The sequence below is a fragment of the Motacilla alba genome, chromosome 8, assembly GCF_015832195.1.
Source record: "Motacilla alba alba isolate MOTALB_02 chromosome 8, Motacilla_alba_V1.0_pri, whole genome shotgun sequence".
NCBI classification, from domain to species: Eukaryota; Metazoa; Chordata; class Aves; order Passeriformes; family Motacillidae; genus Motacilla; species Motacilla alba.
Genome location: NC_052023.1, coordinates 30,567,333 through 30,594,442, shown reverse-complemented (window position 1 = coordinate 30,594,442; position 27,110 = coordinate 30,567,333). Strand labels below are relative to the sequence as shown.

The following is a 27,110-nucleotide window of genomic DNA, read 5'->3' as shown; positions in this document are numbered from 1 at the left end:
CCCCCTCTCCTCCTCTGCCCTAGAAGTGCCCCTCCTGCAGCTGCTGGGTGCAAGTGATTCTGTGACCTCCCAAACCCCCTTAAAAATCTCTTCAAGCCCCTTTGTCTCTGCCTCCAGAGGAGCCAGGCACTCAAATGCACAGAGGTTGGGATCACAGTTAGCCCATGCCACCAGAATCCTGCCAATTCCCCACCTCAGCTGTCCCTGCTGCAGGTCCTCAGTGCCACCAGCTTTGCTGTGCCTGAAAAATGGAGAGGGAAGAGTTCTGGGCACTGATAACTCTGGGAAAACTGCCTATTTCCCCCTCTCTCTCCTGCTGAGATGGCTAAAGAAGGGATGGTGATAGCTCAGTTCTGCAGGGAAGATGTCTTGTTCTTCTGTAGGAAAGGAGCTCCTGTGTTTTGTATTCCCTGGGACAAAGACCACGGGAAAAGCCCGTGTTTTTTTGGGCAGGAGCCAGTTTCAAAGGCAAGCAATCCTGACATGAGTGGCAGGTACCCAGTGGCATCTTGGCAGTGCGCTGAAGCCCTGCCAAGCTTGGGCTGAGGGTTGCACGATGCCTTGAAGACCGATGCCATGGGAGATGGTGCTGCCAGAGCAGAGCACAGTGCCCTGGGTGTCTCTGGAGGGCTGTGGTGAACATTGGCTGTCAGGAATTCCCGTGCATCTTTTCTTCCTCCCTGTGCCTGCTTCTCCCATGGCTCTAAAGAAAGGAGCTGGAGGTGAACTGTGGCTGTTGAAAGAGCAGGATCTTGAGAGGATATGTGTGGTTTCCCTAGTGCCAAAGGGGGAGAGCAGTGAGTTCTTCCATCTGCTTTCAGAGCCTTTATGCCTGTTGCATGCCTTGTCACTGAGATCGCTGCCCACATTCCCTGTACCAGTGCTGTGGTCAGTGCCTATGCTGGGCTGGGCTGGTGTCACCCTTCCTGCCTTGGGCTCGGTGTCAGGGTGATGGGGACACCCAGCTGAAGTTTCCACTGGAGGAAGGCTCCAGCACATACTTTCTTTGCTCCTCGGAACCACGCTTCTCCCGTCGCAAAGCCTCGCCTCAGCTCCTGCGCTGGCCGACCAGGAGATGTGGTGCCAATGACTCAGATGAAGATGAGGGCTTAATTAGCACAGGGAGAGGGGGGAAGAGAGAGAAAAGAGAAAGAGTCTTTCATTGCAAGAAGATTGATACCACCTCCCCCAGACAGTCACGTTCTGCCGCATCACCCTCAGCCCGGCGTCATGCGCACTGTGCCTGACACCCGAGGACAAATGGGGCCTGGGAGGGACAGAGGGTCACTGCTTTATTAAAACCTCTGGTGGATTAATGTCTGGAGGGATTGAGCAGGGCTCATCAGGAGCCTTTGCAGCTGTCGGGCTGTGCCCCGTGCTCAGAGCTCCCGTCTGGTCTCAGCTCTGTGGCTTTGGGGGATGTGCCTGTGGTGGGAGGGTTTCTGCAACGTGTCAGTGACAATGCCAGCAGCAAAATGCCTGTTTGGAGGTTTCCCACCATGCATGAAGGGACAAACACTGCCTGCCTCTTCTTTAGATGCCACCTTCCCTGGTCTTAAGGCACCCTATAAATCTGTGCAGGGCAGACCTTGCTTCTGTGGGCTGCTTTGCCCCATCCTAGTGGATGTGCATGGGAGCCCTGAACCAAAATGCTGGGAAAAACATGCTCAGGGTGACCCCTCGCTCTCAGCACCCCAGTTTTGGGCTGCAGGACCCTGCACCTCCAGCTATACCCATCTCTTACAGTCTCTGCAGGGATGGTTGGAGGGGGCAGAGTAGAGCTATCCTGCCTGATGAGGGCTGGAGACTGGAGAGTATGGCTGGGGCAGGGTGCTGAGGGGTGCCAGGGCTCTTGTGGTGGGGAAGGGTGCCCACCAAGGCTTGGCAGGCATGGCTAAGTCACCCTGAGGAGCCTGGTGTGGTCAGCCTGGAGCACTGAAATTAACACATCCTTCCTCTGCCCCGTCGCTGGTGTTGGAGGTGATGTCACATGTGTTTTTTTTCTTTCCCCTCCAGACCAATGATGCCTTAGGAGCCACCTGGAACTGGCTGTACTTCATCCCCCTCATCATCATTGGATCCTTCTTCGTCCTCAATCTTGTCCTGGGAGTGCTGTCAGGGTAAGCAGAGTGGTCATTCCCTCCGGGCTGTGCCTGTCACACCTTTGTGGCACCTCAGGCTGGTCCTGTGTCCCTCCATCCCCTCCATACCTGCCTGCCCCACAGCAAGGGATTGCTCCCTGGCTGTGCTTGGTTCTTCCTCAACCTGGGGAGCTGGGAAAGGGACAGCCTTGAAGATATTTATTATTACTGTTATTTCACCTTGCTGAAGATCTTTTGCTTTTGGTTCCCGTGCGAGAAATGGTCACTGGAGATCTTCTGGCTGCTTGGCTCCTGCAAGAGGGGAGAGACATGGGAGGGGGGGTGGTGGTCTGTGAAAATGTGTTTGAGTCCAAGCTGTTGGTGGTGGGGTGTGTGTGGGTTGGGATGGGTTTGGGGAGTGATACAGAACACCTCTGTGTTGTGACCAGCAGGATGTGCCCTGCACTGGTGGGGTACAAGCTAGTGAGGACAGGGATGCTTGGGGTGCACGTGGATAATCCCAGAAGATAAGATATGGATAAAAAGATATAAGATAAGGAAGTAGGGACAAAGCAACTGTCCCTTTCCTGCACTTCTCAAGGGGAAGGCAATTTTAATCCAAGCCATTAAGCTGGATTTGGAGACAAAAACTCTTCTTGTCTCCATGACAATGAACTGTGGTTGCACCAGCACATCCTCAGCTGCTGGCAGGGGCTGGTAAACAGCGAGAGCGTGCCCTCTCCTGCACTGGGGGAAGATGTGGGCTCCTCTGTTCTGACTGAAGCAGGTCATTTTTTAGCTAATTATGCATCATGGCAAAATGCAAAAGTCATCACAGCGCTGGTTTGGCCAGATGGAAAGCCCTTAGGTGCAAGGGTCAGGGTGGAAAATGGCCTTGGTCGTCTCTGTCCCTTTCTTGAGTGTCCCTGGAAGTCCTAGTGTGATGGTGGTGATTTCAGGAGTTTCTAGAGTGGCAGGTTGGGGTCTGTTGTTGGGCTGAATTTTCCCAGCTCTCATTCTGGAGTCTGGCTGGGTCCAGGGGCTCTGGGGACAGGCTGCAGGAAGGGCCTCACTTTGCCTTGCAGGGAGGGAATTCTTATAGAGGACGAAGATATCCAAGCAGCCTTAGATGGAATTTGTACTTCTTATGCCACATCCAGCTTGGGCATTTGGGCAAAGTCCAACTGGGTCTCAATGTCAAGCAAGAGCTTTCCTACAAAAATCTGGAGAAGGAAAGTTAGGAAGATCGGAACAATGTTATTACAACGTTGGATCGTGTCAGTGTAGTGTGTTGTGTGGACACCGAGGCTTTTGGTGCTGGGGTGATGCTGAAAGCAGCTTGGGGATACAAGCCAGACACTGGCCAGAGGCCCACAGTGGGGCTGGTGGAATGCCTGGCCATGCCCTGGTCCACCTTGGTGCTTCCCTGCACAAGGGCTGCCCGAGGCAGCTGTTCCCATGCCCACTGAGTTGGAAGCGCTTGTCTAGGACTCTTCCCAGGCACCGGCTGGCATTTCCACTGTTTGTTTATTGCTAGTAGGGTTTGTACTGGGGAAAGATGCAAGTGGGTAGGTGGCCTAATTGGCAACAGAGATGCTCTTGTGGCGTGGCAGACATCCAGGGTAAAGCAGGACTGCTCAGCTCCCCGGAGGGCTGAGTGAGGTGACCTCAGGTGGCCAGCTGGGCTCTGCCACTCTACGGCAAGGCCACTGTGCGTGTCCCCCTGCCTGGGCACGGCCACTTCCTCTGTGGCTCAGTGGATGCAGCACCTTGGCTGGGTGAATCATCCAAAGGTACTGCTGAAGCTGTGGAGGAGTAGGACCTAAGGGCAGGAGAAGGTACTTGTGCACATAAATGCTGTGTGTCCTCGAGTGCAGCAGGAAGGGCCTTGCTCCTTGCTCTGTTTGCTGAGTTCTTCTTGTTTTTAGCACTCACCACAATCCTCTTGTGCTGGAAGAGAGTACTTGGCCCTGCTGGGGGAAGGGAGGTGTGACCTGTCCATTGCCCAGCTCTCAGCTGAATGAACAGGCAGGGCCTGGCCAGATACTCCCACTCATCGTGTGGCTGTGCTGAACTGAGAAGAGATGGTCACTTTGGGAATGGGCTCCATGGAAACTCTTCCACTGAAGGAATTCTTTCCCTGGCAGTTACACCAGTGCTTTTGGGGAAGCCAGGCCATGCTCAGCTGAAGTCATGGCCACTGGGAGGCTCCTTGAAGAAAGCTGGCCCCACGTAGCTTGCAAACTGCATCATCTGCATCACTGGATAACAAGGTCCACTCGGGATTTCCAGCATTCTCCTCAAGGTTCACGCTCAGGAGCTGCTGCTGAGCTGCCTCTGCCCTCGCCTCGTCTCAGCAGAGGCTCCCTTTGGGGAAACAGCCCAACAGCCAGGGTGGGCCCCCAATGAGAAGAGGCTGCAGGAGGACATTTGTGTGTTTCAATTGCCACCAGCAGAAGTTTGCCGGAGCCCAGATTTAGCAGTCTCCTGGTTGCGATGAGCATCTCTCCCAACAGTCGGCTCCCCAACTGTTAAGCTGAGGCATGACCTCTGTGATGTAAACAGCCTGGATCCATCTGCTCTGTAAGCACAAAGTATGTGGGAGAGGAAAAGAAATGATTTTCATCATAGGCAGGCTCCTCAGTTTTTCTCCTTAAATACAAACAGGCACACATGCACTGGAATCTCATGCAGACTCTATTAAGAAGAGATGGAGCTCCTCCAGCCAGGGTCTTGGAGAGCCAGTTCTGCTGTGGCTTTGGCATTTATTACCATGTCTATTAACTTTCCCTCTCTATGGGCGCAATTACGGATCAATTAATTCTGACTGAAAGCAGGAAAAGATAAAAAAATTGGCCCTGTTCCTCTTTGGGAGCAGGTATGGAGCCCAAGGAGATGTGACTGCTCAGCTTTTAAAGCTACACGAGCTACTGAGATAATCCTGGCAGAGGAGAGTCAGTGGGAGCCAGTGAGGATGGAGCATGTTGAGGATGGAGCATCCACTGAAATACCATTTTCTACCTGAGGCTGCCTTGTGGCTTGAGGAATTGCATGTGCTGGAGATTTGCAAAGATCTGCTCTCCCTTTTTTTGTGAAATTGTGGCGGTTTGGAGGGTTTTTTTTCCCTCAGCTGTTTCTCACATAAAACAAATTGAACGTGTGTGTTTGGGCTCTTTCTCTGGAGCAGCAGAGACCCAGTGAGAGCCACACTGCCCTGTCCCTGCAGCTGATGTCATGTGCCAGTGGCAGTAGTGCCACCCCAGGAGTGGCCACAGCCTGAGGACTCATACAGAGCTTCAGTACCAAACAGGCTGCATTTTGACTGTTTCCCACCTCCCTTTCTGCAGCCTCTGCAGAAAAAATTTGGTTTGCAATCACCCTCCTCCATTCTTTGCAGCATCATCCTTCTGCTGAGAGCTGGGACACTCCATCCCCATACCCAGTCTTGTGCATCCAGCCCCTTTCCAGGGCGTCAGAGCTGTTACAGTCACTGGTCTGCAGAAATAGAGTGGGTGCAGAGTGGAAGGAGATGCTGCCTGGCCTGGGAAGACCTGGGCCCTCAGGCCAGCCAAGGAGAAGACCTCTGGAAGCTAACAGCAGAGCAAGAAGTCAAGCACAGTGGCAAGAAAAAATGAAATCTATCTGCCTTGTACCAAACGAGAGAATAATTTAAATCCTCCTAATTGCTTCCACTCATCCTGGTGATGTTAAGTCTTTTCTCCCTTTAAGTCTTTTCTGCCCCCCACCCCCAGCTCTTACACTAAGCCTTTGAAAGAAACTACTAATGTTATAATTAAAGGATCAAATTGGAAAGATTTCTTTGTCTTAAGATCTTTCTTTCAGGTTGGGTTAGCACTGCGTTCCCAGTCTCCGGAGAGTTTTCTTCAGTTCCTTCAGGAGCCTTCTGTACCATCTTCTGAAATCTTTTCACTTCAGTTAATTTGAATTTTTTTCCCCATCCAATTTGGATGCATAACAAATGATGAATAAAATTAAGTTTTGTAGCAATTAATAATAAGGGTGTTGAGGGAACAAGTGTACATTTTCAGTAGAAAGAGGGTTCTGTTTGCCAGCTCCACACAAAAATCTGGGCCCCACACAGTTGAGTGGGATCTGGTGCTTTGAAGCCATAAATGTTGGGAAGAGGATTAATGTCTCAAGGATTCCTGGAGGAAGGAGTGGGGGACATGCAGGAAATACAGGAAAGCTTGTGGGGAGGCCATAAATTCCCAGCAAGATGTCAACAAACAAAATTCTTTGCCGTAAGAATGGTCAGGCATTGGACCAGGCTGCTCAGGGAAGTAGTGGGATCATCACACTACCATCCCTGAAAGTGTTCAAAAAACATGTGGATGTGACATGTAGGGATGTTCTATAGTGGTAAACATGGTGGATTTGAGGATACTCAGCTTTTCAAACTTGAATGACTCTGTGCTTCTACCCCCAAGAAATATGGGGTTGGAAGTACGAAAGCTTGGAACATTCACGTTGGCTTTTTTCTGGAATGGTTGTAGCATCTCAGGGCATGGCTGGGATGAGATGTGAGATGTCTGAACTTGTGTTGTGCTTGGGAACTCAGTGGCTGAGACCCCTTTTGATGGGAGGAGTGGGTGTCACAGGGAGGGGCAGTGATGCCCCTCCCAGGCCCCCCAGCACCACCATGAGCGATGTCCATGCTCATGTTGGTTGTGGGGAAGCTCTTTGTCATCACTGTGGTCTTTGAGCACAGGTCGGGCAGAGGAGTCTGGGGGACCTTCATCTCTATTCAGCAGGCAGGTGGGCATACATATTCATGCCTCTCTGCTGTGCTCTGCTGGGCCGCCTTTCTGCCAAGGGCTCCAAGCCCTGTGCAAACAAGGTGCCTGACAAGAGGCATGCATGGCTGCTGTGCCGGATCCTCTGCTGTTACAGGGAATAATGACTCCTCTTACAGCCAGCTGGGTGAGAAGGGAAAAAAAAATCCACAACAAAAAGATGACTCGCTGACTTTCCCCTTTGATTTCTCCTGGCAAATTATTTGCCAGCATGTCTCTGTTGCTTCAAAATTGCTCTTATTCCTGCCTCCTTGCAAATCTGCTCCGTGGACTGCCTGTGGTCTGCGGGCTGTGGGTGAAAAGGCTCCGTTTTGATCCTCTCAACAAGGCACTCAGCAGACAGTGCTTGCTTACAGATTGCTTTTGGAGTTGTTTGTTCCAGATTATGGTAATTTCTGTCCTCCTGGTTGATGGCAGCAATTGTGTGGCTCCAGCGATTTGAGCCAGTGGATGGTTTTGGAGATGCCCAGTTCCTCCAGGAGCAGCTCCACCCTGGCAAGGGGGTGCTGTTAGGTGAAGAAGGTGTCGACTGGAGTGCTGGAAGCTCCTGGGAAGTTAATGTGATGAAAGGTTGAAAATTGAAGTGGGATTTTCTTTCCATACTACATCTCATCTGCGGTACTGACCACACACCTTTCATCTGCGGATTGCTGTCACATGCAAAAGGAGACTATAAAAATGTTCTCTGTTTACAGAGGGGACAAAAACTGGAGCATTGGAGGGAAAGGGAGGAGTGACATTTTCCCAGCATTGCATGAGCCAGTGGGAGTGGTTGTGAACACAGCCCGGGGCTTTTGAAGCATTGAAGCTGCGCTGCTTATGCCAGCCCTGTCTGATAAGAGTGAAACACAATCTCAAGCTCCCAATCTCTGCTCCTTGTTGCTGGGGCTACCAGACCCTCTGCCACCCTTCTGCAGCTTCTTTGCAGCGTGGGCTGAGCGTGCTATTGCTGCCTTTGGTGCAGCATTGCAGACAGAGTTCTCTGGGCAGCGGGACAGCAATGCAAACCTCGGTGGTGTTATCCTTATGGAAAAATGATGAGAGTCTACAGCTAGAATGTTTGTAGCGCTCTTCTCTGCCCTGGTTGATGCAGCCCAGAAACCTGCTGGCTTTCTTTGCTGCCCACTCATACTGAACTCGTCCCCAGGACCTGCAAGTCCCTATCCACAGAGCTGGTCCCAAGCAGGGTAGATCCCAGCCTGTGCTGCCCTCCTGAATTTTGTTTTCCCATGTCCAAGACCTTACATTTGAATCAGAGAATGCCTGGGTTGGAAAGGACCTTGTAAAGATCATCTCATTCCAACCCTCCTGCCATGGACAGGGACACTTCCCCTAGACCAGGTTGTTCCCAGCCCCATCCAGCCTTGAACACTTCCAGGGATGGAGCAGCCTCAGCTTCTCTTCATAAGGTTCTTGTTAGCCCACCCTTCCAGCCTGCCCAGGTCTTCCTGCAGGATTGTTCTCCCTTCGGAAGTTATCACTTCCCCACTCAGTTTGGTATCAGCACACTTGGCCTTGGAGAAATCCAGGTGAACAACCACAAGCTTTCCACAAGGTAGAAGGTACCCATCAGCATCTGCCCCTTCTTAACTGGGACAGTGATGTAACGGGTCATGTCAGGGCTGGTATCTCCCAGCTCCTTCCCGTTTCACCATTTCATGTCACCAACAGCTTGTCAGCTTTCCCTTCCCCAGCTCGTGTGACTGCCAGCTCTCTATAAATGTGCTCTCCTCAGCAGCGTCAGCTGCACGCTCCCACTGCAGCTCTGTCACCCCATGGTGACACAGAGCTCCTGCCCCAGTGCATGGGGCTGATCAAAGGTGATGGACAGGCAGTACAAGAAATGGGGTGCTGCTGTTTGCCTTTCTTCTTGTGTCCCCTCTCTTTCAAGTTCAGAGTAGACTTTCTTGAGACAGCACAGCTTTGTTAAGGAATCACAGAAGGGTTTGGGTTGGAAGGGACCTTTAAAGGCTATCTGGTCTAACCCCTGCAATGAGCAGGGACATCTTCAACGAGATCAGGTTGCTCAGAGCTCCATCCAGCCTGGCCTTCGATCTTCTCTGACTCTGGCACTTCAAGTGAACTTAAATCAAGCAATTACCCTCACTGAAAAACTTGTGGTCTCCTTCAGAGCAGGCACCTAACCCCTGCAGAGGTTTTGGTACCTTTTAGACACCCTACTGCTGCCTCTGCCATGGGTTCAGCGCAATAATCCCAGTCTGCAGTGCCAGTTCTGCTGTCACCATCTGTTTAAGCTCAGGCTCCAGGTTACAGACTGCTCAGTCAGTTCAACACTCTCACTTCAGTTCCTGTACACCTCTTGGGTAAATACCATCTGATCCCCCCACTTTGCAACTGTCTCAGCTGTGTTTGCCACACCGTCTGTTGTCAGTTCTGTCCCATAACCACCTCTGACACCCTCCTGGAGGCTCAGAGGCAGTTTTTCCTCGGATTATGGTGCTCAAACCTGAAGTGGAGCCATGAGCCGAGACCTGAGGAGACAGTAGTGTTACCTGATGTCTTACAGAGGGTTTCTCTTGTTGTGCATCCCATTATATTTGGATTTTTTTCATAGCAGAGTGGTGCTGCTGCCTCATCCTCAGTGTGTAATCTAGTACTTCTCTGATTTCTCTACATCCTGTCCTTTCTGCTGCCTCAAGTTGTCTTAAGGCTGATTTGATAACTGGTTTGCTGGAATTATCTTTATAATAGAGGGGAGAGGTGATGAATTGGTGGGTTTGAAGATAGATGGTTTGTTGTCTCAAAGCATGGAGGCCACAATATTGATGTGACCAGCACTATTTACCTGCTTTGAACTCAAAAATGGCCTAAAATGTAGAAAAAAAAATGGATTGCAGTGGCTCTGATACTCTTTTCTCTTAACTTGTTTTTGGTTCTTGGTTTTCTTGTAATTGGTTGTTTAGGGTATTTTCCTGTTTTCTTGTGGTTTGTTTTTGTTTTTCCTCAAGAAGGGACCCATTTTCAAGCTGGATGCTTCCAGAAGTGGTTCTCCCCTTGAAACCAGACATGGGCTTTCCAGTCCTTAGGGCAGATAACGTTGGACTAAAACCATTTCTTTCCTGGTGTGAGGGTGGCTGGGGGGCCTGGAGAGGAATGTGGCTGAACATGGTGGTGTGCCCAAGGGTCTCCTGCCAGGAGTAGAGATGCCCTCAGGCCACGTGAGGAAAATGCCAAGGCTGTGGAGGAGAATTTGCAGGCAGAGGAGGAGCGAAGCATCTGTGCTCCCATTGCCCCAGCAGGCTGGGCACAGGGTGTGAGGGAATGGCACCCTGGGGAGCAGGAGGACAGATGGCACATTGATCCCCTAACCCCACCAGGGCCTTCAGCAATTGCCTCTAGAGCTCTCTGAGTGTCTTTGGTTTCACGAGGCTGGGCAGAGAGGGGCTGTAGTGGCACAAGGTTGGCATCACGGATCTTGGCTGCCAGGGGTGGATGTTTTCAAGCTGGAGCCATCGGGATTTAGAGCCAGAAGATGCAGGTGGACAAGCAGAGGTGGAGTGTGCGATCTTCGGGGATGCTCTGAGCCCCCTTGCAGGGACCCCATGGGGTAGCATCACCCTGGGCTCTTTGCAGGGCAGAATTTGGCCATCCCTGGTGATGTAACCCTAAGAGAGCAGGAGCAGAGCCCTTCAATGGGAGATAGCACCCGCTCTCTGGGCGATGCCAGGCTGCCCTGCCTGTGACTTGGAGCCTTCCCAAGCGTTGTCAGTCACCATGGCTGGCCCTGTTCTCACTCACACACAGTATTATCTCTACCCGCTGCTGCAAATTGGCTCTGAGCAATCCTTGATCTGTCAGCATCGCCTACCCACTCTCAGATGTCACCAGCCCCCGCTGCTGCCCTCCTTGGGAACACGTCTCTCTGAAATGTAATAATTCATTAAGTTGAGATTAACTTTTTTTAAACACCCCCCCCCCCTCCCTTTCTGCCACCCTTTCCTCCTTCTAATGGACAAAAGCAATTAAGCTCCATTAGGGATCAAGTGAGTGGGAAGTGGCTCCCTCCGAGACACTGGCGCAGCTGCACGGACCCTGTCCCTGAGTGTGTGTGGCACCAGCCTCCTGTAAATTAGTGCTCCATGAGCAAAAGGCCTGGCTCAGGAAAAGGGGGAAAGTGTTGCTTGATGAGCACCTTTTCCAATGCCCCCATTCCCTTCTGCAGGAAGAGGTGGCCTGAGGCTCAGCTGGTCCTTCTGGGTGGCTTTCACTGTGGGAACATGTTGGTGGTTTCTCTTGCCATGCAGCAAAAGGAGCTGGAGGACAGAGGGATGGGAAAGCAGGAGGCAGCAGAGTGGCTGGGTTCCCAGCTGATAAAAATCAGGAGGAGCTTCCCAAGTTCTCCAAGTTTCCCACAAGCTGAGAGAGCTGGGGTTGTTCAGCCTGGAGTGGAGAGGACTCTGGGGAGACCTTAGAGCCCCTTCCAGGGTCTAAAGAGGCTTCAAGAGAGCTTGAGAGGGACTTTGGACAAGGTCATGTAATTATAAGACAAGGGGGGATGGCTACCCACTGACAGAGAGCAGGGTTGGATTAGATACTGGGGACAAATTCTTGCCTGTGAGGGTGGTGGGGCCCTGGCACAGGGTGCCCAGAGAAGCTGTGGCTTGGAAGAGTTCAAGGCCAGGTTGGATGGGAGTCTCAGCAGCCTTGGGTAATGGAAGGTGTCCCTGTCCATGGCAAGGAATGAGATGGTCTTTAAGGTCCTTTCCAACACAAATCATTCTAGGATTTGGTATCTATGGGGTCTGGGAAAAGTGCTGCCAAGGCTGCCATGGAATTCTGGCCTGTGGGGCAGAGCTTGGGGGGACTGGAGGACCTAACCAGAGGACAGGCAACTTCCCCATCAGCTCTGACTCCAAACAGCATTTTCTCATTCCTTGACATCCCAAATTTGCAAACAAAGGGTGGTGAGGGGTAATTGCACAGCCAAAATGCTCTTGCCTTTCCTCCAGCTAGAGCAAGGAGGTGCTTTGGCATGGCATGCCCAAAACTGAGAGTGCATTTCACTGTTGGCTGGGAAGGTCCTTCCTTCTCCCCCATCTCCTCCTACCCCCCTTCCCTTCACTTAGGCTGCTTTTCTCTTCCTTGCCTTTTGTTTCCCCGCCCCGCTTCCCTGCCCCAGGAAGAAAGTCTCATTTCAGTCTGAAAGCCAGTACTGGAGGGGGAGTCATTTGCCACTTAATGCCAGAGCGGCAGGAAACTTCACCTTCCTGGGGTGGAATTAAAAGCGCTTGAATTGTCTGGAGATATGAAACAAGAGATGCAGGGAACATTCCGGGCTTTCCACACAAACACACTCACACACACACACACACACACATGCAAAAGCCCACACAGCATCAGGGTGTAATAGCTCAGCTGGGGTAATGCACTTGAACGCTCTCTGCAGCAGACAGACCAGCTCCTTCCGTTCTTTGGAATAGTTTTTATTTTTCTGAGGCCTGCAATTGCTGCTGGTCTCTGGGGAGAGAGATGTTCCTCTCACAGAGAGAACAGTGCCATTTGCTCTTTGTAATCATGCTTCCCTTGGAGCATCCTGGGACTGGAAAGGGGCTGAGGGTGTGGGCTGGAGTTCCGGAGATGCAGGGAGTCTCTGTGCTGGTCATCACACCTGGACAGCTCTTGTGACACCCTGAGATCCAGAGGAGGACAGGCATGTCTCAAGTCCTGGGAAAACTCACCAAGGAGAGGCTGGAAAGGAAAGGGATTCAGGGGAGGAGGTGAAGGCAAGGGACAGGACCTTCCCTCCTCCATCCCTCAGTGCCTCCTCACAGTGCCCAGTTTTTATTCCCTGAAGGGACACACAGAAGCTGAGCTGGCTCTGGAGTTGGGTGGCACTGGGATCATCCTCCCTGAGCAGCAGCAGCTCCCAGCTGGAGCATGCAGGACTGAGCAATCAAGCAGGGTGTTTGCTCACATCCATCCAGTCCTGCTTTTCTCCTCCCTGATCATTCACCCATCCTCTGGCCACACTTTGGCTGGAGGTAACTGTGCCTGTCCACAACAACCACCTTGGTCCCTGCTTTCTGTGCCATGGTTCCTCAGCCCCCTGGGCATCCTGCTGCCCTGCTCTCAGCCCTCCCATCTGCCCTTCCCCAGGGAGTTTGCCAAAGAGAGAGAGCGTGTGGAGAACCGCCGAGCCTTCATGAAGCTGCGGCGGCAGCAGCAGATCGAGCGGGAGCTCAATGGCTACCGGGCGTGGATAGACAAAGCAGGTAAAGGATGGTGGCCAGGGGACATCTGGGAGGACAACAGACTGCTGGTCGTGTGGGGTGGTAGGGACAGAAAGGAATTCCTGAGTTCTGAAATGTCCAAGGTGCTCATGTGGTGATGTTGAGTGCATGGGTGAGCTTGGTCCTACCAGGCTGCAGGCAAGGACATCACCAACCTCTGGTGAGTCCTCATGTTCTGTGGCATGAAATTGTCACATTCTGTGCATGAAGCACGCTACATCTCCAGGGAGGCTGTGAGCAACACAGCTGTCAGCTGTGCTCTGCCATGGTTTCCTCTCTCCCGGCATTTGCTGGAGTCCCCTGCAGCGGTGGGCAGTGGGAAAGAAAAGCAGTCAACAGGGAGAAGGGGTTTCTAGTTAAATCTCCTCCTGGAGCCATCTGGAGGGGATGAACTTACTGGTTCCTACCTTGGGACTCCTGGACCTGGGCTGGGGGTAGTGGAGTTTCCAGGCTTCCTCCTGACACCAGGCATGACAGCCCATGGGTGTTGGGCCCCAAACTGCCACAGTCCATGCCCTTGCTTGCTCCTCCTAGGAATGAGGCCAGTGCATTCAGCTCCAGGAAGGGAAGATTTACACTTTCATCCAGAATTCAGACTTGTAAAAGATGGATGTCTTCAAATGACTCCTGAGCACCAGACCTCAGTTTTAGCCCTGGGCTGGGTTGCTTGAGCCTCAGACCTGCCTAGAATTTTCAACTTCTTCCATGAGCTTAATGGCAGTAGAGGGAGAAGGGCTGATCATAAGTAATTCTTCTTTCTGATGTGATGTTTGGTAGCTGCCACTTGTCACCCTCCAGAATTTGCTTTTGGGCCCTTAACCAATACTTGGTAAGAGTTTGCAATCTAGAGCCAGCCTCTGGGCTGGGGGAAGTTCTTAAGTAGCAGGCAGTGACATGTGACAGTGCCTTGTCTCCTGATGCTGAACTGTGTGTTTTGCGTAGAGGAAGTCATGCTGGCTGAAGAGAACAAAAATTCGGGGACCTCAGCCTTAGACGGTAAGACCAGCAATGCCCTTAAAATCTGCCTGCCCTTCCTTCTGCCTGCCTAGAGCTGGAGGCTCAGACCCTCCAGCTGTGATGGGGAGGCCCAGCGGGGTCTGGAGCCCAAGAGAGGGGTGAGGGGAGGTAGATTGGCACCGTAACTCCTGAGAGAGTGTGGAGGCTGGGAGGTGTCTGATCCCCGCAAGGGACAACTCTGGACTAGGATCACCTGAGTCTCTTCATCCTGTTACCAGATCTGAGTACTGATCACCAGGTCCTGATCCAACAGGCTGGCTACTGTCAGAGTTGGGCCATTGAGACTCCAACACTTGTTCCTCTTGCCTTCCCAGTGCTCAGGCGAGCCACCATCAAGCGGAACCGCACGGATGCCACGTCGGGTGATGAGCACTGTGTTGACATCTCCTCCGTGGGCGAGAGGAGGCTGGCGCAGAGGAGACCCCTCCATCCAACCTTGGGTCAGTGCAGTCTGCAGCTTGCTTCCCCCTAAGATCTGTCAGCTGGTTGGGTTCCTGGAGTCCCACCAATCACATCGAGAGTGTCACAAACCAGACATCTCTGCTAGTTTAGCGGCAAACCTCCTGCTGCCACATAAAAATTCTCTGGATGAGTTGTGCCCCATAAGAGCAATGTCCGTGAGCCATCTGTCCTGTCTCATATCACAGGAGAGGCTGGAGCGTCCAACTCCTTGTTCCCTTTCTTTTTCCTTTAGGTAACCCCTCGAGTCACTCTGGCCTCAAAGGCGCCAGGGTGGATGGTGCCTCCTACTTACGGCACAAGGAGCGACTCCTGCGCATCTCTGTCCGCCACATGGTCAAATCCCAGGTCTTCTACTGGATCGTCCTGAGCCTGGTGGCTCTCAACACTGCCTGCGTGGCCATCGTCCATCACAACCAGCCAGCCTGGCTCACCCACTTCCTCTGTGAGTCCTGGGGCTTGGTGTAGGTGGGAGAGTGTTGCAGCACACCTTCATGGCTTGCTTCGAGGCACACAGGGATGAGTCCCACCACAGTTGTGCTGGTGTGGAGCTGGGTGGGGAATAAGCTCAGCTCCATCCATGGTTATGTTGTTATTGTTGATAACAAATGACCATGTGGAGGTGTTTAATTCAGCTTCGCCCTTGGCCCCATGGCCACTGAGGGCTGTCTCAGCCTTTTGAGCAAACACAGAGGCTCTGTGTCCTTCAAGTCTGATGTGTTTGTCACGAGAGAGAAACACTGCCAGTCTCAGTGGAGTTTATCCCAAAATTGTGAACAGTGGTGATGGAGAGAACCACCTTTGAATGTGCACAAGCCATTGCTGGAAAGATATAAATTTGCAAGGATGGGACTGGTCATAGCAGAACACCCTGGTTAAATCCTTGTGCAGAGCATGGTGAGGGAATCCCAGGCTTGGAGACTCCCAGTTATGGAGCCTCCCTGAGCCCAGCATGGGCCAGGGCACAAGGTCAGGTCTCGGAAGCACTGCAGGGTGGCCTACTGCAGAGCAGTGTGGTCAGCCCCACATGTGTCACTCCTGAGCTGCTGCAGTGCAGCAGATTTATTATTCTTCCTCACCTTGAAAATGTCCCTGTCAAGCCCCAGCTCTATCCAAATCTGCAGCAGTAAGCTGAGGCCTGCCGAGCTCCCAGCACGCTGCAGCGTGGTATGGCAGCTGGTCATGGTGAGAAGCATCTTCTGGGAAAGGTGAAAAGCCAGGCTCTTGCCTGCTAAATGTTCATGAAAAAGTTGGAAAGGCTTTTCACCAGCTCTTGGCTGTTTGGCTCTGTTTCCCTGGCCAAATTCCAGCCATGCAATGATTTTAATCCAGGTTGATAATATTCCCCTACAGAGTTGTGTGGTTTATGCCTTTGTAGGCTCCTCAGACACTGTGGTTTAATGTCAAAGAGCTGCTCTGCTCCGTGCTGGCCATGTCTGGTCCTCTCAATCCCCTGGGACACTGGTGCATCTTCCCTGAATGATTAACGCATGAGCCTGATGCTCTGTTACACATGGTTTTTCTCCTCACAGATCAAATTCCCTCATCCCAAACCCTGAGATTTAGGGATGCAGTGTGGTACTTGACTTGTCCCATCTCTGCGGTGTGCTGGATGCTCAGCTGGTGGGTGCATGCAGTGTGCTTTACACAGCTCAGTGCCTCAAGCATGCTTGGGTTTTGTCTTCCAGACTATGCAGAGTTTCTGTTTCTTGGGCTCTTCCTTCTGGAGATGTCCTTAAAGATGTACGGGATGGGGCCACGCCTTTATTTCCATTCTTCCTTCAACTGCTTCGACTGTGGGGTGAGCGGCCCCAGGGATGCTGTGGGTGTGAGTGGGATGCTTGGCAGGGGTCTGCAATGCAATGCACCAAGCAGGGGATCGGGATGGCCCTCACAGTGGGCAGGGAGCACTTACTGCCTGAGACACCAGGCTCTGGACTGGGTGGTGGGTGCCTCGTTTTAGAGGATGTTAAGATTACCTGCAGCAGCCCATCCTGAGCCTGTCTTTGACTTGTGGCTGTGTCTGCTTCTCAGGTCACAGTGGGAAGCATCTTTGAAGTGGTTTGGGCTATATTCAGACCAGGAACCTCCTTTGGGATCAGTGTCCTACGAGCTCTTCGTCTCCTGCGGATATTTAAAATAACCAAGTGCGTACCCACCGTCAGTGCCTGTTACCCTCAGACTGTGGCTGCAGCCCAGATCCAGTCCCTTCTGCTCTCCAGCATCACTGGCAGTGCTCCAGCAATATCTCTGCTTTCTAGGTACTGGGCATCCCTGAGGAATTTGGTGGTCTCGCTGATGAGCTCCATGAAATCTATTATCAGTCTGCTCTTCCTCCTTTTCCTCTTCATTGTAGTCTTTGCCCTGCTGGGAATGCAGCTGTTTGGAGGAAGGTATGTAATTTCAAGACTGAGGAACAGGAGCTTCTTGGTGTTAAAGCCAAGTGATGACAGCCTCTTCAGGGGCCCAGCAAGACTCTACCTTCCCCCTCAGTCTCCTCCCCCACAAAAATCCCTGCTCAAGGGCTGCTTTTGGGCGGTGTGGGCTCTTCTAGCCAGGAGACCTTCTGGTTTCTGCCACCAAATGCTCAGGAGACCTTTTCTAGAGTGGGGAAAGGTCCTCCTAAATACAGGAGAACTGGCAGCACAGCAACAGTCAGGGGTTTGGTGACATTGGTATTTCACCCACCTGGTTCCCTTTCCAGGTTTAACTTCATGGATGGGACTCCGTCAGCCAACTTTGACACCTTCCCTGCAGCCATCATGACGGTGTTTCAGGTAAGAACTGGGCTGCCTGGAGACTCAAGCAAAGGGACTTAGCACCTCCTGGTTTCTCCCCCGTGGCTAGGAGGGGCTCTTTACACCAAACAAGTTCCCCTTTATCAGCTGTTGCTTCCTCCCTCTCCTGCACAACAAAGTGGATGAAAGAGGTGAAAACTCTTCCACCTCTGTTACAGAAGGTGAAGAATTTCAAAACTCTTCTGAGGAGGCTTTAAATCCTCATCAGTGTGCAGTGGGATCTCCCTCAGGTGCTGCAGAGCTGGGTTATGCACTGCACGGGGTCCCTGTACATGGTGCCTGCGTGTTGGTGGCACAGATGCGCAGGTGATGGGCAATGCAGGTGACAGAGCTGCTGCCTTGTGTCCCCGCAGATCCTGACAGGCGAGGACTGGAACGAGGTGATGTACAATGGCATCCGCTCCCAGGGAGGTGTGCGCTCAGGGATGTGGTCCTCCATCTACTTCATCGTCCTCACCTTGTTTGGAAACTGTATCCACTGGACTTCTGTGCTTTCAGTGCTGACAACCCCACCTCCTCACCCCCTCTGTAGGCATCCCCCTCCCCTTCTTCCCCTCCCAGCTGAGGGACACCCACCACGCACCTGTGGGTGTCCGAAAGGCAGAGAAGAGGCTGTGGGGAGGTGCACTGAGGGCTGTGGGATGGGTGAGGAGTTTGTGCCTTTGGCTGGGCTCCTTGGGAGCTGCAGATACACATGTCCTTAACACGCGGCTTGTGCATCCTTAGCTGCTCTCAGATACTCTGCTGAACGTCTTCTTGGCCATTGCCGTGGACAACCTGGCCAACGCTCAGGAGCTCACCAAGGTATGTTCCTGCTGCTCCTTTTCCTTCTCCCCTGTAGAGAGTGGGGGCAAAGCCATTTAGGCTTTGATTTAGGAAAACGCCTAAACCTGCTGGACCTTCCAGGAACACCCAGACTTCAAGTAGGGCTTTATTTCTCCATTTAAACTCCCCAGTCCTGTTTGCCATCAGTCAGATGGAGATAACCCTCATCTGTTGGGTGGCACCTGATGTGGGGACTATTATCTGCCTGAGCACTCCGGAGATGTGGAGTGGGAAGCATTTTCCAGTGGTGTCAATATTTACTCCCCATTTGCCCACAGATGAGGGCAGCAGATGTGATTTAGGATGCAATTTAGGCTGGTGCTCAGCTGCTTTTAAGACCATGCTGGGGAATATTCGGGGAACTCAAAATTGTTGGGACACTATCTGGATAATAGTGAGTAGGAGAGAGCTGCAAGGGTCGTGTCCATTCTTTGGAGCAGACCAGTGATCCTGGGGTGCCCAGATTTTTGTGGAACCCGTGCTATTACTCACATCCCTGGGGACTCACCGGGAGGCTTCCACGCAGGTGTAAATCTGACCCCAAACGGGGCATGGTGCTGGTTTGCCTGAGGGGTATGTGCAGGGGTCCTCCCACGGTGGGAGGGTGCAGATGGCACCTCCAGGGGCTGCCGGTTGCCGCTGGGGTGCGAGGGATGGGAGAGTCCCACGGGCATCAATTAAGAGAGCGCTGAGTTTTTGAAAAGGCTGAATGCTCGCTAATGACTCCTAATGACATTCTTTGCTCCGGAGACACAACCGTACTCATTAAAGCAATCCGGTCTCTGCCGGGGTCATTCATGGATGCCTTACCTCCCACTAGGTTTGGGGGATGCCTGTCTGGCCCCTGGGGCTGTGAAGAAGGGAGGGCTGAGCTGGTCTGTACTGTCTGGTGTTGTCCCACCATGCTCAGCCCAGCTCGTGCCTGGAGTGGGCTGGGTTCACTTACTTGAGCAACCCTAATGCCTTGGGGAAGATCTGGTGTAGTGGGGAACCTGCATCCCCAGAGCACAGGGGAAATGAAGTGTCTCTGGAAGTGATGCCTTAAAATTTTGTATTATTCAAATCCTGTACTGAGTTAGTGTATAACTCTAAACTCCATACAGAGTCTTAGCTACTGTCTTCATATTTTGGTCAGACAAAACAATACCTCTGGGCCTGAAACTCAAGGACACCCTACTGCCTCAGGCCCCAAAAAGTATAAACAAAAGTGAGTTGGGGGAGCAAACTGGGGGTAAATGGCTTCATGACCTGAAGCTGTAATTGCAGGGTTAACCCTGATATGTAAATGGACCAAAATTATAATTGTCTGAAAAACTCGTGGCCATTGTCCATCTTGGGTGTAGCTGCTCTGCGAGGCTTTTGACTGCCCAAAGTGCACCTATTGAAGGCCTTTAATAAATACCCACTTCATCCTCTTAACCTTAAGGCATCAGAAGTACAGGTCTCCCTCAATCCCTTGAGCCTTGGCATCAAGGGTTGCCCTGCACATCCCTCACTGCTCCCAATGGCTGAGCTTTCCCTCAGAACCCAAACATCCCATTGAACAATGCTCCTCTTTTCTCTGCAGGATGAGCAGGAGGAAGAGGAAGCCTTTAACCAGAAGCACGCCCTTCAGAAAGCCAAAGAAGTCAGCCCCATGTCTGCCCCAAACATGCCTGCTATCGAGTGAGTGACTCCCCATCACCACCCTGGTGACCCCCTCGAGCCCAGCCAGGCTTAGAAGGGCACAGAGCTGCAGCAGAGCCTGGCCTGGCTGGCTGGGGGGGTTACCAACAACAAAAAAGGGGTCCCCAAATGGGGTGACTCCCTCTCTGGGCATCTTCCTGAAGATGGATGGAGGTCTAGGAGTGTGCTCCCCATGAGCAGGAGTGCTTTTAGGGAGGTGACGGCTCTCTAGGGAGGTCCTGAAATTGCCACCCTCTACACCAAGCTGCGGCCTCAGTGCTTGGGCATGGCAAAAATATTCTAAAAGAGGTTTTCTGCCCCAAATATGGAGCTCAAGCACTCAGGGCTGATGCTAGAAGGCTGGGGAGGAGGAAGATATTGTAAGTTATTCTTGAGGAGGGGTGATATTTGTTCCTGGGGAGTGTTTCTTCATGGCAGAGCTGCAGGAGAGCAGCCAGGGCTGGGGGAGAAGGGAGCAGTGGTGTCAGAAATCTCCCTCGGGCTTCCTCCTTCGGAGCGAATGCAGTTAGGAAAGATGGAGCGGGTTTGTGAAACCATGTTTGATTGTTCAAAAATTTGATTTGGGTGAGAAAAAAAAGGCCCCAAACCACATAAACCTTCAGCATGGTGTTAAGAAGCCTTGTCTCTGCATTTCAACAGGAGAAATTTCTGTTTTTTCTTCCTAGCTGCCTTTTTTCTCTTTATTTTGTGGTATCATATGGTCTAAATCACATAAAACTTTCAAAGTCAACATTGGAACGAGGCGTTTTGATTTGTTTCCCAAAACAGTACATTACAGCTGAAGGGGTTATTTTTTTTCCCCTCTTTTTTTTTTTTTTTTTTTTAATAGAATCCCTTCCCAGGGAATTTTAGGTTTCATTATGCTTTGAAACCCAGCCAAGCTTGTACATGGCAGAATCTCTTGCAGATTTGCTGAGAGAAACTGCTATCTTCAGGAGAGTGCTGATTTGGGGGGGTCTGAGGCAGCCTTGGGAACAGCCCCCTCCGTGGTTTGGCAGTGGTGGGATGCTGTGGTCCTGCATCCTGATGGTTTTAGGGGCAGCAGGAATGGGGTGTGCTTGTAAGGCCTGCCTGATCCCCCCAGCAGCCACAGATTTTACCCTGGTTGGGGCTGATGGGGTGTTCGTAATAAATCTGTCCGCCCAAGTACTAGAGAGGTTTGGGGGAGAGGTGGTGAAGTCTGTATGTTGGCTCTGTTTCTGGATACCAGGGGGAATGTGTTGGATAAAGTGAGGGAATAGAGAGCTTTAGGCTGCGGGAGAGGCTGAGGAATGGACAGATAGGAGAGAGGAAGAGGGGGAGATGGAATATATTAGGGCAGTAAAGGATTTACCCATACTGCACATCCCTGATAGAGCTCTCTAGTCATTGCCAGATAGAGCTGGTTGGGAAAAGAGATCTTTTCAACCTTTCCTTGTTGTTCTGGTGGCATTGAAAGGGGAGGTATTGATATTCATGGGGCTTTTTTCCAGCTCTTCCCACTCACCAGGATGGATTGGGGTCAGGCCCAGGCAGTAGATGCCATGAGTTAGGCTTGATGGTATAGTCATCCTCAGGTTTGGTGTGCTTTTGGTGGTGCTGAGCTTGTGGAGGGACCACACAGTGGTGGCCAAGGCAGAGCAGAGCTGGCACAGAAGGGAGCTCAGAGCTGGGTTCTGCCTTTGGTGGCACCATTTCCCCGCGGGTACCTGGTGCATGCAGGCTGGCGCGGGCGTTCCCACTGGCACTGTGGGCATGGACGGGTGTTCCCATGTTGCCAGGGTGGCTCTGGTGCCCATGGGAGCTCTGTGCAGATGGCTCGGGGCTGCCAGGTGGGCGCTGCGGGCGTTGGTGCGCGCTGAACAATGCACCAGCATGCATTGGTGCCGGACGTGCTGCATGGATGCGTCTGGAGGCTCTGCGGCCTTGTTGAGGGAATGCTGTGGGTGCTGGCAGCTCCAGCCCTGCCTTGAGTGTGGCACTGAGGCCTTCCTATGCACAAGGATCCATGTACACCATAATCACTGGCATGACTGGAGCATCTCTCCTGTGAGCTGCGAGGATTGAGGTTGTTCAGCCTGGAGATCTTGGAGCACCTTGAGAGAGCTGAAGAGGAACTTCTGACAAGGTGTTTTTTTGACAAGTGATAGGACAAAGGGGAATGCCTTCAAACTGTTGGGAAGTGGTCACAACAGCGAGCCTGCCAGAGCTCAAGAAGTATTTGGACAGTGCTCTCAGGCACATGGTGGGATTCTTGGGATTGTCCTGTGCAGGGCTGGGAGCTGGATTCAGTGATCCTTGTGGGTCCCTTTGAACTCAGGTTGTTCTGTGTTTCTATGATCGCATATTCTCAGGGTAGTGTTCTTGGAGCTGTGTGTATCCGAATCTTTTCTATGCTGAGGCAAAGGTTAAAGCCTGGAATCTCACCCTGTTAACTTGCTCTGTGTGGGGGCTGCTCAGATGGCAGCAGCTCTGTGGCATCTCAACCTGGCCTTGTGCCTTGTGTTTGCTGGGGAAGTTCATGTTCCCCTCTGTGCTCCCAGGGCAGCATCAGCTCATGGGGGTGGCTCTGAGCAGCTCAGGGCTGGCCTGATGCATTGCTTCCTCTTTCCAATTGCCATGTGTTTTTTGGGAGAAGTGAATTTGGAGAAGTTTGAGACAGCAGTTAAGTATCCAAGGATGTCTTGGAGGTTCTGAAGGACTGGAGCCTGCACTGCTCTCCCTGTGCATGGCATGGGGAAGGCTCCCAGGGAACAGTGTGCCAGCGTGAGTGTGGGCAGCCCGTGACCAGCACGCCCATGGGGGCTCACCGTGGAAGCGCAGGGCCAGGATGAGCCCTGCCCTGGGAGGGGGGACAGCTCTGTGCGCTGCCCACACAAGTGGAAGGAGGGCATTGAACCCGTTTGTTTTTCCTCCGCAGAAGAGACAGGCGGAGGAGACACCACATGTCGATGTGGGAGCCACGCAGCAGCCACCTGTATGTGGGCGGCGGGGGCGCGTGTCCGTCTGTGCCTCCTGTGCTGTCTGTGCGTCCGTCCGCGGGGCCGGGGCACACCCCGCTCCCCTCCGGCCTGGCCGGCAGGGATGGGAGTGGGAATTCATTGTGTGTGTGTGTGTGTGTGTGCGCGCTGTATCCGTGTGCCCTGTGCTCCCCTCGCTGTGTGCGGATACCCTGTGCGCAGTGCCGCGGTGCCGGCGCCCGTTGCTCACTGCCCGTGGGTGTGCGGTGGGTGCGAGCAGTGCCTGTGCCGGTGTGTGCTCCTGGGTGTTCTCTGTGCCACGGGGGTGTCGGGAAGGGCACGTCTTGTCTTCTCCAGGGTGTTGTTTTACCACGGTGCAAAGGGTTCGTGGAGTAACCCAGAAGCCCAGTGCAGCTCCTTCCCCTTAAAATCGCTGCTCCTCAAGCCTCAGGGCAGGCTTTATACCCAGGATGTGCTGGGAGAGAGGCGAGGAGAGGTCCCTGGATGCAGCAAGAGGGCCTGTATCTAAGGTGCCCCCAGGCAGTCACACAAGAGGAAGGTGGTCTCTGCCTGTCTGGGATAGTGCAAACCAGGATGCTGGCTACTCCCAGAAGCTGGATGTGTTGCCTGAAAGCTACAGGGCAGCAGCAAGGCTGCTGGGACTGGTCATCCATCAGCCTGATGCTTCCTGAAGGGGCACAAGCATACTCCCAGCCCCATTACCAGCACCAGAGGGATACTGACAAAGCCTTAGCACAGCCTGTAACCCTGGTGGTGGCACTTCCTTCTGCCTCGGATTCCCAGATTAAATCCAGGGTAGGTGCTTCACCAGGGGGACCCTGTGGGCAGCCGGGATGGTGACACCTCGCCGTCCCCTATTGCAGGCGGGAGCGTCGCCGGAGGCACCACATGTCGGTGTGGGAGCAGCGCACGAGCCAACTGCGACGGCACATGCAGATGTCCAGCCAGGAGGGCATCAACAAGGACGAGCCACCCCTCATCAATCCCCATGCCAGCATCTTCCGCAGGAAGAGACCCGGGGAGGGTGTCACCCTGGAGAAATGTGCTGAGGAGCAGGGCAAGGGAGAGTGCGAGGGACCTGAGCAGCCAGTCCCAGGGGCCAACCCTGGCGGTGGGGAGGACAGGACATCACCCCGGGCCAAACGGGACGTGTGGCAGCAGAAGTCTTGCCATGGGAACTGTGAGCCAGGGGAACAGGATGGGGCAGGAGGCAGCATCGAGGACAGGGCCAGGATGAGGCAGAGCCAGCGACGCAGCCGGCACCGCAGAGCCCGCATGGAAGGCAAGGACACGGCTGGCATCTTGGGGAGCCGCTCAGCCAGCCAGGAGATGGGGCTGGAGGAGGCCAGCACTGCAGAGGGGACACAGGATGGGGACCGGCATGGGGACGTGGCTGCGGCAGAGGCGCTGATTCCAGGGGAGCCAGAAGCGAGCGGAGAGTCCATCAGGTTGGTACCTGCAGAGGGCATCTTGCCATCCTCACAGCTTCTTGTATTCTCTTCTTCTCCTGTCCCCATGGTGTCCTGACACCTCCTTTTCTTCCTTGTCCCTACTGCAGGACAAACGGAGTCCCTGCTGGCGATGCCGATCTGATTGGGACCACCAAGAAGGGCAGCCCCTCACACATTGCACCCGAGCTCTCCCAGGGGAAGACGGGCACCCTGACGGAGCAGGACTGCAGCAGCCCGGACACAAGCGAGCAGGCGCTGCTGGAGCCCAGCCGCACCGTGAGCCGCAGTGAGCCCGACCTCTCCTCCATCACCCCCAACACCGAGAAGGCCACCGAGAGCACCACCATCATGATCGATGTCCACGACTCCGCTGTGGTACAGAGTGAGGACCCGTCTCTCTTTCCTGAGCCCCTCTCCCAGCCCTTGGGGACCTGCGGGGATGGAAAGCCATGTGCATGGCTTTTTCTGTCCTCATCCATCAGATGGGGGGATCTCCGTGCTGCTCCTTGCAGCACCTCACCCCAGTTTTGCAGGGGAGCCCAAATGCTGATGCGCCAGCATCCCCTGGGGCCTGTGTCCCTTTCTCACCTCTTCCCATCCACCCCATCATCTGATCCATCATTTCCCCTTCCTCTCTGCCTGGGCAAAACTCTCGCATTCCCTGTTTTTCCTGGAACATCTGTAGCCTCCGGCAGCTCACTGTCACTCAAACCCCTTAGTGGCATCCTGGCTGTCAAGGTGAGCTGCTTTAAACAGTGTTATTAATTAACCAGCAAGGTGAAAACTGGCCTTGTTAAACCCATTTTATCTGCTCCATCCCAGCAGCTGGTGTGTTTTCCTGCCTAGTCCCTCTTCCTGTGACAGCATAGGGATTAAAAGTAGGAATTCAGAGGGGGGTTGTCCGGGTGGCAGGAACACCCCAGGGTGTTTTCTGGGTGCAAGGTCGGGCAAAGGCTCTCGCTTTCCTGCAGTTAGCAACAAGACAGACGGCGAAGCCAGCCCCTTAAAGGAGGCTGAGACCAAAGAGGATGAGGAAGAAATGGAGAAGAAGAAGAGGAAGAAGGAAAAGAGTGAGACGGGCAAAGCCATGGTGCCGCACAGCTCCATGTTCATCTTCAGCACCACCAACCCGTGAGACGTTTTTCACACTGGGACTGGGGAGGGCTGCAAGGGGAAGGACCCCAGACATCACCAAAACCAGGGAATCCCTGTGAGAAGGGAGCTCAGTGTCTCCCAAACAGGCTTGATAAGCAGCCACAGAGTTCCCCAAGCCCCACATAGCTCTCTCTCTGTGGCATGGCTCATGGCTCTCTCCCAACTGCTGATTTCTAAACTGGGATTTTTATTCATTGTTTGTTATATTTACCTGCAGTTTTCTGCTGCTCTGTAGCTCTTCCCCAGACTCAGCAGCCTGGAAGAGTAAGCACCCCAGTTTCTTGGGGACTCTCCCTGCCTTGCTGTGGGGCTGAGACAGCTGAGAAGAGGGATCAACAAGCCCAAACACCCCTTGGGCTCCCTTCTGCTGCTCCTCAGGCTTTGCTGCCCATCTCCCCACCCTGGAAGGTGGCATTATGGGGTGGGCTTTGCACAAGGGCTGTGGCTGTGGTCTGCCAGGGGCTCACAGATGGGGTGTGGGCTGTGTCCTTGCAGGGTGAGGAGGGCCTGCCACTACATCGTGAACCTGCGCTACTTCGAGATGTGCATCCTCCTGGTGATCGCTGCCAGCAGCATCGCCCTTGCTGCTGAGGATCCTGTCCTCACCAACTCCGACCGCAACAAAGTGATTGCAACCCCCTCCTGCTCCCCCACCAGTGCAGGCAGAGCTCCTGCAGGATTTTAGCTCTGTAGGATCAGGGCAGCCGGTGGTGGCACTTGCACCGTGCTGTGGAATCTGATTTCTTCCCCATCAGCTTCCTTTGTGAACCATGGGAGTCATGGTTCACACGTGGGGTTTAGAGCCCCAGCTTCCCACACATGGGGTTTAGAGCCTGAGGAAAGACCAGTATGCCTGGTCAGCTCTAAAGTGGCTTGGACTGAGGAGATACTGATACAGGCACTGGTGTGGGGCATGTGATCCTGGCTAGCAGCATCATTTCCAAGCCATTTGCATGGGGAATGATTCCCTCCTGCCTGCACAAGCTGGGTTTGGGGCTGTCCTGAACTCTTAGGGATGAGGCTGGGATTGGGACAATCAAACCAACCCCATTTTTCCTCTGAGCCAGGCAAGCTGCTGTAGCTGGGTGTCTGGGTGGGCACAGTTTGCTCAGCAGCAGCTACAGAGCACCTGTGCCCTCTGCAGGTGCTGAGGTATTTTGACTACGTCTTCACTGGTGTCTTCACCTTCGAGATGGTGATCAAGGTAAGAGCCCTGAGAGGATGCAGCATCCCTTGGAAATAGCTCAGTTTTGCAGTTCTGGTCCTCAATTTAGATGGTGGAGACCTTAAAGTCTGGTTCTTAGCAGTGCTGGTCCAGAGTGTTCAGCACCTCCTTTATCAGCCTCGAGGGTTCCACAAAATACCAAGTCCTTCATGCAGGACACTGCGATGTGTCTGCAGTGTCCCTGTCCCCCAGCTTGTCCCTTCTGCTTGGTGTCTGAGCTGCTCATTCCCTGCCTGTTTTTCTCTCTGTATCTCCCCTCCAGATGATTGATCAGGGCTTGATCCTGCAGGATGGCTCCTACTTCCGAGACCTCTGGAACATCCTGGATTTCATTGTGGTGGTGGGAGCGCTGGTGGCTTTTGCCTTGGCGTAAGTGGCCCTTGTCCTT

At 53.2% G+C, this 27,110-nt stretch overlaps 1 protein-coding gene across 8 annotated transcripts in view; it reads left to right on the top strand.

Moving 5' to 3' along the window:
* CACNA1E (calcium voltage-gated channel subunit alpha1 E) overlaps positions 1-27,110 on the top strand; it is a 109,533-nt gene that overhangs the window by 52,471 nt on the left and 29,952 nt on the right. For 6 of the 8 annotated variants that reach the window (XR_005257816.1, XM_038144569.1, XM_038144570.1 and 3 more), the window contains exons 8-26: positions 2,017-2,120; positions 13,013-13,128; positions 14,089-14,142; positions 14,478-14,603; positions 14,858-15,067; positions 16,311-16,423; positions 16,657-16,769; positions 16,884-17,015; positions 17,327-17,399; positions 17,774-17,891; positions 18,157-18,224; positions 19,813-19,910; positions 22,831-22,887; positions 23,755-24,339; positions 24,450-24,724; positions 25,314-25,473; positions 25,993-26,122; positions 26,642-26,701; positions 26,985-27,091. Coding sequence is in view for 7 of the 8 variants with exons in the window: in XM_038144569.1 (XP_038000497.1) it covers positions 2,017-2,120; positions 13,013-13,128; positions 14,089-14,142; positions 14,478-14,603; positions 14,858-15,067; positions 16,311-16,423; positions 16,657-16,769; positions 16,884-17,015; positions 17,327-17,399; positions 17,774-17,891; positions 18,157-18,224; positions 19,813-19,910; positions 22,831-22,887; positions 23,755-24,339; positions 24,450-24,724; positions 25,314-25,473; positions 25,993-26,122; positions 26,642-26,701; positions 26,985-27,091 (2,699 nt within the window). In the remaining variant the exon portion in view is untranslated. The remainder of the gene's footprint in view (positions 1-2,016; positions 2,121-13,012; positions 13,129-14,088; positions 14,143-14,477; positions 14,604-14,857; positions 15,068-16,310; positions 16,424-16,656; positions 16,770-16,883; positions 17,016-17,326; positions 17,400-17,773; positions 17,892-18,156; positions 18,225-19,812; positions 19,911-22,830; positions 22,888-23,754; positions 24,340-24,449; positions 24,725-25,313; positions 25,474-25,992; positions 26,123-26,641; positions 26,702-26,984; positions 27,092-27,110) is intronic. The other 2 variants (XM_038144572.1, XM_038144568.1) reach the window with 1 other exon arrangement.